At 42.5% G+C, this 15,742-nt stretch overlaps 1 protein-coding gene across 12 annotated transcripts in view; it reads right to left on the bottom strand.

Moving 5' to 3' along the window:
- Window positions 1-15,742, bottom strand: part of LOC143933542 (uncharacterized) — a 297,764-nt gene that overhangs the window by 171,033 nt on the left and 110,989 nt on the right. For 10 of the 12 annotated variants that reach the window (XM_077456460.1, XM_077456458.1, XM_077456465.1 and 7 more), the window contains 7 exons: window positions 15,610-15,735; window positions 12,639-12,798; window positions 10,515-10,652; window positions 9,062-9,186; window positions 8,582-8,866; window positions 6,763-6,888; window positions 3,573-3,732 (listed from right to left, as the gene is read on the bottom strand). In XM_077456460.1, coding sequence (XP_077312586.1) covers window positions 3,573-3,732; window positions 6,763-6,888; window positions 8,582-8,866; window positions 9,062-9,186; window positions 10,515-10,652; window positions 12,639-12,798; window positions 15,610-15,735 — 1,120 coding nt within the window. The remainder of the gene's footprint in view (window positions 1-3,572; window positions 3,733-6,762; window positions 6,889-8,581; window positions 8,867-9,061; window positions 9,187-10,514; window positions 10,653-12,638; window positions 12,799-15,609; window positions 15,736-15,742) is intronic. The other 2 variants (XM_077456469.1, XM_077456468.1) reach the window with 2 other exon arrangements.

The raw sequence follows: 15,742 nt of genomic DNA, 5'->3' as shown, positions 1-15,742 counted from the left end.
ATTTAAAGTGGTTGTAAACCCTTAGGCCGCGTACACACGAGAGGACTGTCCGTCCAACTTAGTCCGCTGAAACGTGTTTCAGCGGACAGTCCGCTCGTGTGTGGGCTTCAGCGGACATTTTCAGCGGACAGTCTGGCAAACTAAGTCTTTCGGAATCTCCGTAATTTTGTCCGTCCAACTTGGGTTTCAGCGGACAGTCCGCTCGTGAGTAGGCAAGTTGGACGGACTAAGTATGGCACATGCTCAGAAAGGATTTACACGGCCGAAGGTTGCATTGCAGTGTATTGGACGTCGTATTTCTAGTCCCGTCGTACGTGCTGTACACGTCATCTCGCAAGCTTTCAGCGAACTGTCTGTTCATCGTGTGTGGTCAAGTCCGTTCATTCTAAAGTAGGACGGACTGTCTGTCGGATTGTCTGACGGACTTAGTTGGCCAGACAGCCCTCTCGTGTGTACGCGGCCTAAGGCTTACCTGTAGGTCCAAGAAATATCTCCTAAACCCATACAGTTTAGCAGATATTTGCCCAAAGACAGGCACCGCTGACGTAGACAGCGGCGCGCAGGTGCACTGAGCGCGGCACCGTCAACGCCGGAGATGCCGCGCGTGTCGGCTCCCGTGCACATGGAGTGACGTCATCGCCGCTGCGCCGAATGACAGCGGCGGAGCTGCAAGACCCCACCGAGAAGATGGATGCGCCGGACTGCAGGGGACAGCGGTGACTTCCCTGGCTCCTGTGTCAGGTAAGTGACACATAATGGGCTACTATAAGATGCATAGTAGGCCATTATGCTTTACCTTTGCAGGGAATGAAAGAGGAAGTAAACTCATCAGGTGTTTACTTCCTCTTTAAAAAACGCCAGCGCTGCTGTCAGCAAAAAGCTTTTAGCCACTTTTTTTTTTAATAGTGTTTATGAGCGTTTATGCCTCTTTTTTTTTCTGCTTTGCGTTTTAAGGCGTTTTTACAGTAAAAATACTCCCTAAAATTTAAAAATGCCTAATAACGTCAAATTCTGCTAAACACAGCTAAAAGCTTGTTACTGCGTTAAGTCAGGGTTAGCCGCGTTTAGCTGAGTTTTTGGCGTTTCACGTTTTTTACAGCCAAAGAGCCTCTGCTTTTAGATGCACAGTCGTTTTTTTTTTTGTTTTTTTTTTCTGCCCCTAAACGCTTATGCCTCCAAACTCCTCTGAAAGTTTATGTGGGCATGGACACATAAGCTAACATGGAGAAGAGATCAGAGGCAGTTAAAAAAAAAAAAAAAAAATGGCAGCCACCCCTAAAAGCAGCTGTAAAAATGTCCTGTGTGTGTGAGCCCTTATTTTTACCCTATCCAGTATATATTCTTGCAAAGTTAATCAGTTTCTTGATTAACCCCTTCACGCCGACTGTACGCAAATTTGCGTTCATGGTTTGAAGGGTTTATACCGGGGTGATGCCTCAAGACATCACCCCTCAAGACATCACCCCGGTACCGTTTTTTAGAGTGGGCGGTTGGTCTTTTAGTGATAACAACCGATGCGGCTAAAAATCCCTCCCGTCACCTTCCGCCGCTCTTCCTGGGCCTCCCGTCCCACTGGAAGACCCGAGCCACTGGCCGGCGTGTCCGCCGGTTAGGCTTAGACCCGAACAAAGCCGGATTTTGCTCTGATCAGGTCTCCGACGTCACAACGTCACTTTCGGTTTACTCGGCTGCCAATGGCGCAGATTTTTTAAAAAAATTACAGCATTCATTATCATCAATTTTGGTGATCTGAATACTTCTAAGTGCAAAGGAGGAATTTGGGATCTTTTCGAGCCCCGATCCCTCCATAAAGAGTACCCGTCACCACCTATTACTGTCACAAGGGATGTTTACATTCCTTGCAACAGCAATAAAAGTGATCAAATTTTTTAAAAGGGACAATGTAAAAAAATAAAATAAAAAAATAAATACTATTTTTTTTTTAAAGGGCTCTCGTCCCCGTGTGCTCACACAACAAAGAAAATGCATGCATAAGTTGCGCCCACTAATGTAAACGGTGTTCAAATCACACATGTGAGGTAACGCCACAATCGTCAGAGTAAGAGCAATCATTCTAGCAAAAGGCGTCCTCTGTAACTCTAAGGCCGCGTACACACGGGCGGATTGTCTGTCCAACTTAGTCCGCTGAACAGTGTTTCAGCGGACAATCCGCTCATGTGTGGGCTTCAGCGGACTTTTTCAGTGGACAGTCTGACGAACAAAGTCTTACGGAATTTCCGTAATTTTGTCCGTTCAAGCTTGGTTTCAGCGGACAGTCCGCTCGTGTGTAGGCAAGTTCGACGTACTAAGTTGGGCGCATGCTCAGAAAGGATTTACATGGCGAAGGTTGCATTGCAGTGTATTGGACGTCGAATTTCTCGTCCCGTCGTACGTGCTGTATACGTCATCGCGCAAGTTTTCAGCGGACTGTTCGTTCGTCGTGTGTGGTCAAGTCCGTTCATGCAAATTTTGAACGGACTGTCTGTCAGACTGTCTGACGAACTTAGTTGGGCGGACAATCCGCCCGTGTGTACGCGGCCTTACCTGGTAACTATTAGCCCTTGTACACACAGGTCGGACATTCGGACAACAAAATCCGTCAGATTTTGTCAGACGGATTTTGTCCGAAACTTGTGTTGCCCACACACGGTCGGACAAAGTTGTCGGAAAATCCGATCGTACGTAACGTGATGACGTTATTTCGTTACGACGGGACTACGTTCAGGCTAGTAGCCAATAGCTTTGGTCTAGGAATTTGATCTGAGCATGCGTGGCACTTTGTCCGATTGAAATTCGCTACACACAATCGGTCAAAGTCCGATCGGATCATGTTGTCGGAAAGTTTTATAGCCCAGCTCTAAAACTTTGTCCGTCGGATATTCCGACGGAAACAGTCCGATGGAGGCCACACACAGTCGGAATATCCGACAAAACGGTCCGATAGGACACATTCCGTCGGATTCTCCGGCCGTGTGTACAAGGGCTTAATGTTTTTTAAAGCGTTGCCTATGTCGATTTTTAGGTACCGTAATTTGGCGCCATTCCACGAGAGTGCACAATTTCAAAGCGTGACATGTTAATTATCTATTTACTCGGCGTAACATCATCTTTCACATTTTACAAAAAAAATTGGGCTAACTTTACTGTTTATTTTTTTTTCCAATTCATGTAAGTGTCTTTTTTTCCCCAAAAAATGCATTTGAAATACCAAAAATAACTTAAAGTGATAAGTGCAATAACAACAATGCTAAATATCTGCGCACAAAAATATGAGGGTTCTTCAAAAAGTTTCTGCACTTTTGTTTAACTCTTTTTATTAAGAATTAAAAAATAAAATAAAAATTACATCTAAACTGCAAGGTCACCAAGGCTTGCCAGACAGTCACATGACACTCTCAGACACGACCAATTACCACTCCCACCCTTATCGTTTCCAACAAAAAATATAAAAGTGCAGCAACCTTTTGAAGCCCCCTGATATAAAATACTTCCCCCATGAAATCAGTGACTTCAGATTTTGGTCAGATAATACCTATTTTATTGCTACAGTAGGAAATGCAATGGAACCTCACCTATATTTCCATTGGTATCTTCTGGATGTAGTTTGTCCACTTTAAAGGCCCAACGTCCGGTCACATTGACGTTGCTTGTAGATGATAAATTGGCGACAGAGAGTGTGAGGGATCCTGGGAGTGTGTAGTATCCTGTAGCGTAGCCGCTGTTCAGCCCAGCCTATGCCATTCAAAAACATATACAAAAGAGTTAGCCGTGGTTAACCAAATACAAAATAAAATACAGATTAAATCAAGCGCATTGTAAGATGCCTTTATAATACAAATATTCAAATAATGTCAGAACACAACCATCCTTCTAGTCCTTCTAACCCAGTTTAGGCCTACAAAAGTAAAACGAAAGTCAAAAATATTTGATTAGTCAGTATTTAGCCTAAATCGTATTATAAGGAGCATGACCTACTGTTCTTTTGTACACTACCGAAAGGAAGAACGACTTATAATAAGTAGACTGTTCTCCCACTCAAATGGCCTAACAACGTGCTGATAATAAGCCTTATGCCTGTGTACACACGAGCGGAATTTCTGGCAGAAAAAGTCAGACGGGGACTTTTCATGGTATATTACGATCGTGTGCATGCCCCATAGGACTTTTTACGTTGAAAATTCTGACGGAACTAGAAAGAGAACATGTTCTTAGCCCTTGTACACACGGTCGGAGATTCTGACGGAATGTGCCTGTTTTGTCGGATATTCCGACTGTGTGTGGTCTCCATCGAACTGTTTCTGTCGGAATATCCGACGGACCTACTTTTCCAACTTGCCGGTAAAATTTTCTGACAAAATGCTCCGATTGGACATACTCCGATCATGTTGTAGCCTACTCCGACGGACAAGGTGCCACGCATGCTCAGATCAAATTCCTAGACCAAAGCTATTGGCTACTAGCCTGAACGTAGTCCCAGCGTAACGAAATAACGTCATCAAGTTCTGAGCGATTGGATTTTCCGACAACTTTGTCCGACCGTGTGTATGCAACAGTTTGGTTGTCAGAATGTCCGACCGTGTGTACAAGGGCTAAATTTTCCAGACGGAACCAGTTCCTATTGGCAAAACCACTCATCTGTATGCTGTTCCGACGTACCAAAAACGACGCATGCTCTGAAGCAAGTAAGAGACGGAAGCTATTGGCTACTGGCTATTGAATTTCCTTTTTCTAGTCCCGACGTACGTGTTGTACCTCACCGCGTTCTTGACGGTCGGACTTTGGTGTGACCGTGTGTAGGCAAGACAGCTTGAGCAGAATTCCTTCGGAATTCCATTGGAGAAACCTTCAGAGTTTATTCCGCGGAAAAAAAACGCTCATGTGTACACGGCATTAGAGGTCGGCTGAGAAAAGCACAGTAATAGCATATTCTATAGATCCATAGATGGAGCCAATTTCTTTCCTGGAACCATGGGTTTCAGGAAAGAAATATGCTCAAATTCCCCCATCAACACAGTCAGTGTTACTGACAGGATCACCACGGGAAAATAAAAGCAAAAGAGTCCTGAAAAAAAATCAAACTGATGAAGACACCACATCTAAGGATTAGGAACAGTGCCAGGACAAGGGCATCAAGCCCATGGCAAACATGCCAAACTGCCCCCCCCCCCCCCCCAAGATGTATGAGCCTTATGTGTCAGCATGTGTCAGCAGCAACCCCCCCCCAAAAAAAAATAGCTAAGCATTAATCTGCATGCTTTCCCCTAAGCATAAATTCCCAGTACAAATCCCCCTACCCCCCTCCCTAAATCCCCCAGCACAAATGCTCCTTTGCTCCAAAAAATCACCCCCCTAGCAAAAATCCTCTACCTCTAAAATTTCCCCTCCTAGTACACATATTCTCCCCCTCCACTCTAAATCCCCCCTCCTGGCACAAATCCCCCCTCCTAGCATGAATCTCCTTCCCCCATCTACCCTCCTGACACAAATCTCCCCAATCCCCCCCTTGCTGAAATCCCCCCTCCCAACACAACTCCCCCCATCCCAAATCCCCCACCTTAAAGGCTTATTCCCCCCAACAAAAATCACACCTCCTAGCCCAAATCCTCTACCCCTAAAATTTCCACTGCTAGTACACATATTCATCTAAATTCCCCCTCCTGGCACAAATACCCCCTCCTAGCATGAATTTCCTCCCCTCATCCACCTTCCTGATGCAAATCTCCCTAAATCACCCCACTCTTAGCACACACCTCCAAATTTTCCCCTCCTAGAACAAAATTTACCCCCTGGCTCCCCCTAAATTCCCCCTTCCAACACAAATAGCCCCTACCCCAATCTCCTTGTGGGGCCCAAGCCCACCTCACATGATACCACAGCTGCCCTTCCTGCCCACGCCCTGATTGGTAAGCTTCCATACATTACATTTTCATTCTTTGGTTTAAATATACTTTTGAAGGTGGAACTTTACTCAAAAAAGCTGGTTCACTCCTTGCCTCCAGCCTATAACTGAATTACGGTAGGCGGGGGGGGGGGGGGGGAGAGTACTGATTTTTTGGTACACACTCCAACTCCTGCAATCCTCGCCTAGGTGAGGACAACCACCCCCTCGCCCCACCCCCTCCCACAGCCTTCTGGGAAATGTCACATGTACCAGGAGGCTTCAGGACCATTCACAGTGATCCCATTCACACCATTCACACCAATCCCAACCACAACACTACCTGCCTGGAGTTTGCATGTTCTCCCTGTGTGGGTTTCCTCCAGGTACTCCAGTTTCCTCCCACACTCCAAAGACATGCAGGTAGGTTAATTGGCTTCTGTCCAAAAATTGGCCCTAGTATATGAATGGAGACCTTGGATTGTGGGCTCCTTGAGGGTAGGGACCGATGTGAGTGTGCAATGTACAGGGATAGGGACAATTGTAGACACTCACTCAGGTTGAACTGGATGGACTGGTGTCTTTATTCAACCTTACTATGTAACATGTAACTATGTAACAGTGTGCTGCACAAGGACGTGTATTGGGAGGCCAGCTTTGGCTCCTCAGGTAGCCATACCTGCCTTACATATCCAAAATAGCTGTGCCAGGGACCCACAGAAGCAAGAAGAACCAACAGCAGGAAGAAAGCACTAGACTCGGCACTGGCAAAACCTGATTTTTAAATGTCATCATAATTATTTGTGAATTAAAAAAAAAAAAACTAAAAATTAAGCTAAAAAAGTCAGTAAGCAACATTTTATTTGGAACAATGATTTTCTCACCAATGCCAAAGGTCCAGCAGGGTAGGAACCATTTGGTTGTGTACTCGGCCACTGAATATCTGCATAATTGTACAGAAGGAAGGTCTGATTGCCATCGGTGGTCAGGACAGCTTGGAATGTGTTCACCTGTAAATACAGAAAATTATCATTTAGGTTCTAAAAACCTAAACAGAACATTGAGGTTTAGAAAAACATTGATCATGGTGCAACAAATCAGCTGTCGTAGCTATTTAAAATAAAATATCTTATTATACCCCAAGAAAAACTCTTTGGATTTGGTTATAGACTGGGGATTTGATACATATGATGTGGAGGTGCCCAAAATTATTAAGGTACTGGACAGGAATAGTGGAAGTTATTAACAATACTTTTGGGACCATGCTTTAACCGGGGGGGGGAGAGATATGCTTATTGGGAAAAATAGAAGACAGGAAGATATCGGAAAAAGTTAAAATAGTAGTGATAAGGGGCCTATTTCAGGCGGGAAAGTTAATAGCCCAGAACTGGCAATCGGTAAGATCCCCCACGTGTGAAGAATAGATAAAGGTGATGGATGATACTATATGGAGGGAAAAAGTGGTATACACTAGAAGAAGGAACTTTGGTGTTTTTTTTTTAAGTTGTGGACACCATGGCTGGATAAAATGGGTTGTCCACCATAAAGGGTATCAATAGGCACATGCAGGGGCGGACTGACAACTCATGGGGCCCCTGGGCAATAGGAGATTATGGGGGCCCCCAGGCAATCAGAGATTATGGGGCCACACAGTAGACACAAACACACACACAGTATACAATCACGCAGTATACACAAACATGTTTCTATTGGCTGAGAAGGTACTGGAGAGGTGGGGCAACTATAATCTCAGGATTTTTAGACCAACTGTCCCTGGTTTTACTGAGGCTGGCAACCCTGATAGGGCCCCCTAGTGGCATGGGGCCCTCGGGCAGTGCCCGATTGGCCCAATGGTCAGTCCGCCCCTGGGCACATGGCAAGAGAGAATTAAACACTGAGGGGATGTTATAAGGAAGAGAGAATAGATTAGAAGGGTGACAAAGTAATTTATGTGAGGAAAAGTAGGATAATGGTAATATATTTATTGTTTACAATGGGAAAGAGAAAATCCACCGCTCCAGGCTGATCCACCGAAAAAACTGACCACTCTTCCTCCAAACAGATAGGGGTCCCAGGTGCAGGCTAATTGCACTAGCCAAATGGCAAAGAACAGAGGAACTCTGGATAGCCGCACTCCGGATCAAATAAAGTGAATCGTGCCGCTGAAATTAGCGCTTACTCATAGCTATGAGTAAGCGCTAATTTCAGCGTGAAACGCGTCAGCATTTTTTGCTCTATATTCTTTTTCCCTTTGCTGTTGTGATTTGTATGGTGTGAAGATTCTTTTTAGTGGAAACAATAAAGGCCCGATTCACTTTATTTGATCCGGAGTGCGGCTATCCAGAGTTCCTCTGTTCTTTTCCATATTTATTGTTTACTAATTTCACAAAAATTAAGGCACAGTAAAAAGGTGGTTGAAAGATAAGGCACTAGGAGGGAATAGGGGGGGTGGGGGGGATGGGGGGGATGGGAGAGGTTCAAAGGGTTATAGAAAAAATAATGTATGTAGGGAGCTACTAATCGTGACACTGATGGAATTGTGTAAGATTATCTCTTGGTAGTTTCTTTATTCTTAACGATATGTACATTTTATATGTTTATAAAATAAAAAGATTTAATTAAAAAAAAAATATATATATATATATATATATATATATATATATATATATATATATATATATATATATATGTTTTCTCCTTTACCTTGTTCGGTGTTCCTTCACCAAAATAAGCAACTCGGTGATATGTGGCTACAAACACCCACTGAGCTGTGAAATTCACGGCATGGAAGTAAGTTCTGATATCAGTGGTGGCCCGGGACAGAAGAGAGGGATCGGTGGTCTCGCGATAATATATATCACCCGCTAATCTGTTATCTACATCAGCCCAGAAGATAGCCAGGAACGGGTTTCCAAAAGCAACAGGAAGAGCTTGTGGTGTAAATTGACTGATTGGTGAGCCAAATGATAAGAGACCATTATTATTCACCTGCGAAGGAAGACAATGAGAAAAAAAATTAATGTTTTGCAACCACAGCAATACACGGTAAATAATAAAACAGTATATAAGATAAATGAAGCCTCCATTCAAAATGGTAAGAGCGCTAGTTATTGTTTATATGCATGCTTTAAAAAATAAGTTCAAAAATACTGTATGTAGGAAAAATTCAGGCATGATGCTTACATAAAGATAAGAGAAAGCTCTTCCAAAAAGCGGGATTACTCTAGAGGAATATATCGTTGGGGATCCTCCATCGTCTATCTTTGGATTGACAGTGTCAATAGCGGACCCATATGGGTAGAGCAGATCTAAAGCAAAGATCAAACATCAATTTATGGAATAACAAAAACATGTACAGAAGCAAAAGCAGTAAAAATGGTCACTGGTTCAAATCCCAACCACGTCACTACCTGCCTGGAGTTTGCATGTTCTCCCTGTGCCTGCGTGGGTTTCCTTTGTGTACTCCGGTTTCCTCCCACCATCCAAAGACATGCAGGTAGGTTAATTGGCTTCTGTCCAAAATTGGCCCTAATATATGAATGGGGACCTTGGATTGTGGGCTCCTTAAAGGTAGGGACCAATGTGAGTGTGCAATGTACAGGGATAGGGACAATTGTAGACACTCACTCAGGTTGAACTGGATGGACTAGTGTCTTTATTCAACCTTACTAACTATGAAACTATGAAAAGCTACTGAGTCAGAAACAACATTGTCTCACATTCATACTTTAATTTAATGATTATTTCCAGATAAATGGCTAAATGTACGGATCAAATGCATAAAGTGGAGCTTTTTTTAAAGGATTTTTAAATATGTCCATGCAGTCCTGAGATTTAGAATCTCAGGACTGGATAGATTGATAGAATCTGTTGAAGCAGCTGAAGATAAGGAAGATTCATTGCAGATTATATAAGGACATCTCAGAGTTCCTCATGCCTAGTTTATACCACTAGCCTATAGTAAAAATACATAAATTGTTGGACATTAAATACCGGAGATTTTGGCAGCAGATAGCTGAGATTACCCCAGTATTTTTTTAAATTATAGGTGATCCTCTGTTAGATAAAAGTGGTCCCCTGAGGGATCACTTTTAAAAGTGATCCCTTTCCCACGGCTTCCTGGTCATTCATGGACTTACCTGACCGATCGGCGAAGCCAGGGAGCGATCCAACGCTGGCCGGAGCTGGGTATGGAGAAGAGTGAGACCATGGTGGTCGCCACTCCTTTCTATGCCCTTGGAGGACCGGAGAAACGCCATGATGCCACTTCAGGCTCTAAGTAATTTTCTAGCAACAAATACTAATTTAGGCTGGGTTCATACCATTGAGAATTGAAAGTGAGTTCACCACATCCAATTTGCAATAGCAGGAGATTGTGACTGTCTCTCTATGGAGCCAGTTTACATATCTCTGACGCAGCTCTGGTGCAAATTTGCACAGGAGCCCTGTGCATCTTTTGGTACATTCCAGGCCTGAATTCAGCCCAAAATTCAGGCTGAAATGAAACCTGAAATGGTGAACGGGGGGACGCACAGGACCCTTGCTGTGAGCCGCATCGGCATGCAGTGTGAACCCAGCCTTCCAGAAAAGGCCTGGTCAGCAAGTGGTTAAAAAGTTGCTTGTGAATTCTTGTTACCTGAAGACAGTATAAAAGGAGAGGTAACAGTTGTGGTACGTGTGAAGGGAGAGATAATAGTTGTAGAGCGTGTGGTGAAGGGTCCAGGTGTCGTTGTCAGTGGAGTGTCCGTAGAATTTTCATTTTCTGTAGAATTATCTAGGAAGAAAAAAGAAAGCTAAAAATGTGTACACACACAGCGGCCTCCTAACCCATCTACCTCATTCTGGTTTTGGTAAAATGATCAAGGATCAAGAAAGACACGATATGTCCTCTGAGAATATTTTATGGATATTTTTTGTTTATATTATCTAAATTACCTTAAAACAGTGTTTCTCAGCTCCAGTCCTCAACGCGCCCCAACAGGTCATGTTTTCAGGCTCTCCATTATTTTGCACAGGTGATTTGATCAGTTTCACAGCTGTTTCATCTGAGGGAAATCCTGAAAACATGACCTGTCGGGGCACCTTGAGGACTGGAGTTGAGAAACACTGCCTTAGAACATACTATAAACAGGACTTTAATTACTTTGATGGTTGAGCTAACAATTGCTATGTGTCTTATGTTTGCTCTTGAAGAAAATATACAATATATTCTCTACAGTATATTCTCTTGTGTTATTAATATGTTTTCTTTTTGCTTCCTTCTGTGCAGGGCTACATAATGCTTGTGCTTTCCTGTTCTTTCTCACAATGTAAGGCCGACCATACACGAAATTTGCATGATTCCCCCCTCAACACAGACAGTACTGACAGGGGAATCCCTCCTACTGAGCCATTGTCTGCCTCGGGTGGTGGAAGCCATCCCTACAAGGGGAAGACAGGGACTTTGCTGCTATAGCTGCTAGCGATAATGGTTTACCAAAATTGATCAATTGATTAACTTGGTATATTCAGCCTGCCCATTACCGCTTCGTATCTTGGCCTGTTCCTGCTGAACTGGCCGAGATTCGAACCATGTATGGCTGGCCTAAGTCTTTGAAGTTGGCCACCTGTTTAAAAAACAATGCACTTCCCATGCAGCTAATATTTCAACATCTATTAAGTAGTTAGGCAGGTAAATGTCATCTACTCCAGATTTAGGGTCTATAAATGGCTACACTGGCCCTACACTGGCTCCCAATCACCCAGCAAATTAAAGTCAAAATACTCACCACAACATACAAAGCCATTCACAACTCTGCCCCCGAGCTACATCACCGATCTTGTCTCCAAATATCACCCAAATCGTCCTCTCCGCTTTTCTCGAGACCTCCTACTCTCAAGCTCTCTCATCTCCTCTCCAGGATTTCTCCAGAGCCTTTCTTACCCTCTGGAACTTTCTACCTCCACCGGTCCGGCTATCCCCTACTCTTGCTACCTTCAGGCGATTCCTGAAAACTCCTCTCTTTGGGAAAGCCTATCACACCTCCCACTAATCTTCTACCACTTCAATCAGCTAATTCCCCACAGTTACAACCATTGTACCACCAGCCCCACCCTATTAGATTATAAACTCTTCTGAGCAGGGCCCTCTGAATCCTCTTGTATTTTTTTGTATTATAACTGTATTGTCCCCTTTTTATATTGTAAAGCGCTGCCTAAACTGTTGGCACTGTATAAATCCTGTATAATAATAATACTTATGTATAATAATAATAATAATAAATATTTACATTTGATAATATAAAACTGGAGCTGATAAAAAATTGAAATGCCGTAGCAAAAGTAACTTAAAGTTATCACTGCAACAATAACTCCAAACATATGTAAGACTTGGTTCACAAAGGGATGGACAGCTGCCGAAACGGTACGTTCCTGACTGCGGTAGGGGGCAGTGTGGCGTGGGAGCGTCACACGTCTCCCTCTTTTTTTTTTTTGGGCAAACTTTATTTGAAGTGTACAAAACGTAAACTTCAATTATGGTGCTGTACAGCAGTGCCATGCAATTCTGTACAGTGTGCTGCAATAAAATGCAGCATGCCTATATTTTATTGCAGCATGCTACTGGCTGAATTGTGTTGTGTGTGTCCTTGTGTTTTACAATGCAGTAAAATGTCTGTTTCAGGACAATGTGCGAATGAGCCCTAAAAAGATAGAATACTTCTGTTGAAAATAGTTCAGTTCTTATTTTATTATCACAGTGTTAAACACAGTCAATCCTCACCTATATCTCCATTGACGTCTTCTGGATGTAGTTGGTCCACCTTAAATGCCCAACGCCCGGTTACATTCACGTTGCTTGTAGATGATAGATTGGCAACTGAGAGCGTGAGGGATCCTGGGAGTGTGTAGTATCCTGTATCATAGCCGCTGTTGAGCCCAGCCTGTGCAGTTCAAGAACATTTTTAAAGAATTGTCCATACAAATTAAAAAAAGTAATCTACAGTGGATATAAAAAGTCTGTTAAAATGTCAGGCTTCTGTGATGTAAAAAAAAAAAATGAGACAAGGATAAAATATTTCAGTATTTTTCCCACCTTTAATGTGACCTATAAACTGTACAACTCAATTGAAAAACAAGTTGAAATCTTTTAGGCGGTGGGAGTAAAACTAAAAATGAAAATAATGTGGTAGCATCAGTGTGCACACCCTCTTATAACTGGGGATGAATTCAGCAATCACATCCGCCTGGAAGAAAATCACCTGGCTTTTAGGAAAAAACTCAAGACTTTCCTCTTCTAGCTGATGATCAAAGCTCATCACAGCGCCTTGAGGTGATTCAGTTCGCGTTGTGCGCTATACAAGTATTTAATTCATTCATTCATTCATTCAAACTCACGTTGAATAGGAGTCAGTACACGCCTGCTATCATTTAAAATGCCTCTGATTAACCCCCAAAAGTTCAACTGTCCTAGTAGGTCTTTTCTGACATTTTCTTAGTCATATCCTAAAGCAAAAGCCATGGTCTGCAGAGAGCTTCCAAAGCATCAGTGGGATCTCATTGTGAAAAGGTATATGTCAGAAGAAGGGTACAAAAGAAATTCCAAGGCATTAGATATACCATGGAACACAGTGAAGACAGTCATCATCAAGTGGAGAAAATATGGCACAACAGTGACCTTACCAAGAACTGGACGTTCCTCCAAAATTTATGAAAAGACGAGAAGAAAACTGGTCAGGGAGACTGCCAAGAGGCCTACAGCAACATTAAAGGAGTTGCAGGAATATCTGGCAATTACTGGCTGTGTGGTAAATGCGACAATAATCTCTCGTATTCTTCGAATGTCTAAGCTATGGGGTAGAGTGGCAAGATGGAAGGCTTTTCTTACCAAGAAAAACATCCAAGCCCAGCTAAATTTTGAAAAAACAAATCTAAAGACTCCCAAAAGCCTGTGGGAAAATGTGTTCTGGTCTGATGAAACCAAGGTTGAACTTTTTGGACTTAATTCAAAAAGATATTTTTGGTGCAAAAAGAACACTTCATATCACCAAAAGAACACCATACCCACAGAGAAGCTTGGTGGTGGCAGCATCATGCTTTGGGGCTGTTTTTCTTCAGCTAGAACAGGGGCCTTAGTCAAGGTAGAGGGAATTATGACCAGTTCCAAATACCAGTCTATATTGGCACAAAACCTTCAGGCTTCTGCTAGAAAGCTGAAGATGATGAGGGACTTCATCTTTCAACATGACAACGACCCAAAGCATACATCCAAATCAGCAAAGGAATGGCTTCCCCAGAAGAAGATTAAAGTTTTGGAATGGCCCAGCCAAAGCCCAGACCTGAATCAGATTGAATATCTGTGGGGTGATCTGAAGAGGGCTGTGCACAGGAGATGTCCTCGCAATCGGACAGATTTGGAGGGTTTTTCCAAAGAATAGTGGGCAAATATTGCCAAGTCAAGATGTGTCATACTGATAGACTCATATCCAAAAAGACTGAGTGCTGTAATAATATCCAAAGGTGCTTCGACAAAGTATTCGTTTAAGGGTGTGCACACTAAGCAACCCTATTATTATTTTTTTTATTATTTTTACTTCTCTCCACTCTAAAAGATTTCAGTTTGGTTTTTCAATTGAGTTATACAGTTTATAGATCACAATAAAGGTGGAAAAAGTTTGAAATGATTTATTTTTGTCTCATTTTTTTACATCACATAAACCTGATGTTTTAACAGGGGTGTGTAGACTTGTTATGTCCACTATTTGTATAAATAGTAGGCAAAAAAAAATCAATATTTAAAGTGGAAGTAAATCCATCGATCTAACAGTTTGAAAAAACAGTTACATGCCGGAAATGTTAACTGTCACATTGGTTGTGCTCTCAACCAAACTGTCAAACCATCCTAGTGTCATAACTGATAACATGTGCAGCTTCATGGCAGTTAAAGATTAAAGGGAGGCCAAGATGGCAGCTTCCTTGGCTGAAAACGATAGGAGGGTTTACTTCCACTTTAAGCCAAGAGAAAACAAATAAAAAACTAATTGCTTTTAAGCCTAAGCCCTTGTACACACGGTCGGACATTTCGACAACCAAATCCGTCGGATTTTGTCCGTCGGATCTTGTCCGAAACTGTTGCATACACACGGTCGGACAAAGTTGTCGAAAAATCCAATCATTCAGAACGTGATGACGTAATTTCGTTACGACGGGACTACGTTCAGGCTAGTAGCCAATAGCTTTGATGTAGGAATTTGATCTGAGCATGCGTGGCACTTTGTACGATCGGAATTCTCTACACATGATCGGAGTATGTCCGATCGGACCAGTTTGTCGGAAAATATTTCCAACATGTTGGAAAATTTGGTCCGACGGATATTCCAACGGAATCAGTCCGATGCAGACCACACGGTCCGATAGGACACATTCCGTCGGATTCTCCGACCGTGTGTACAAGGGCTAAGTCTGTAAGTACATTTTTTTTGTTATACGTTTTGTTTTTTGGTACCAGTTCCTGATGCCAAAAGAAATTTGCTCAACTCTATTCAAGCATTTTATTATGTCTTTTCTAAATGTTCTTGGTAAAAAAAATAATAATAATATATATATATATATATATATATATATATATATATATATATATATATATATATATATATATATATATTAAAGTTTTATTTCAGAATCAAAATAATTAAATTAAAAGAAGAATTCAAGAATAAAAAAACTTCTAATCCACAGACTGAAGATTTTCTCACCAATGCTAAAGGTCCATCAGGGTAGGAACCATTTCCTTGTGCACTTGGCCACTGAATATCTGCATAATTGTACAGAAGGAAGGTCTGATTGCCATCGGTGGTCAGGACAGCCTGGAATGTGTTCACCTGTAAA

This window comes from Lithobates pipiens, unplaced genomic scaffold (genome assembly GCF_037356315.1).
Source record: "Lithobates pipiens isolate NorthernLeopardFrog02 unplaced genomic scaffold, aLitPip1_a1.2 Scaffold_27, whole genome shotgun sequence".
Taxonomy (NCBI): domain Eukaryota; kingdom Metazoa; phylum Chordata; class Amphibia; order Anura; family Ranidae; genus Lithobates; species Lithobates pipiens.
Note: the sequence above shows the minus strand (reverse complement) of the source record. Positions and strands in the feature narration are given on the sequence as shown.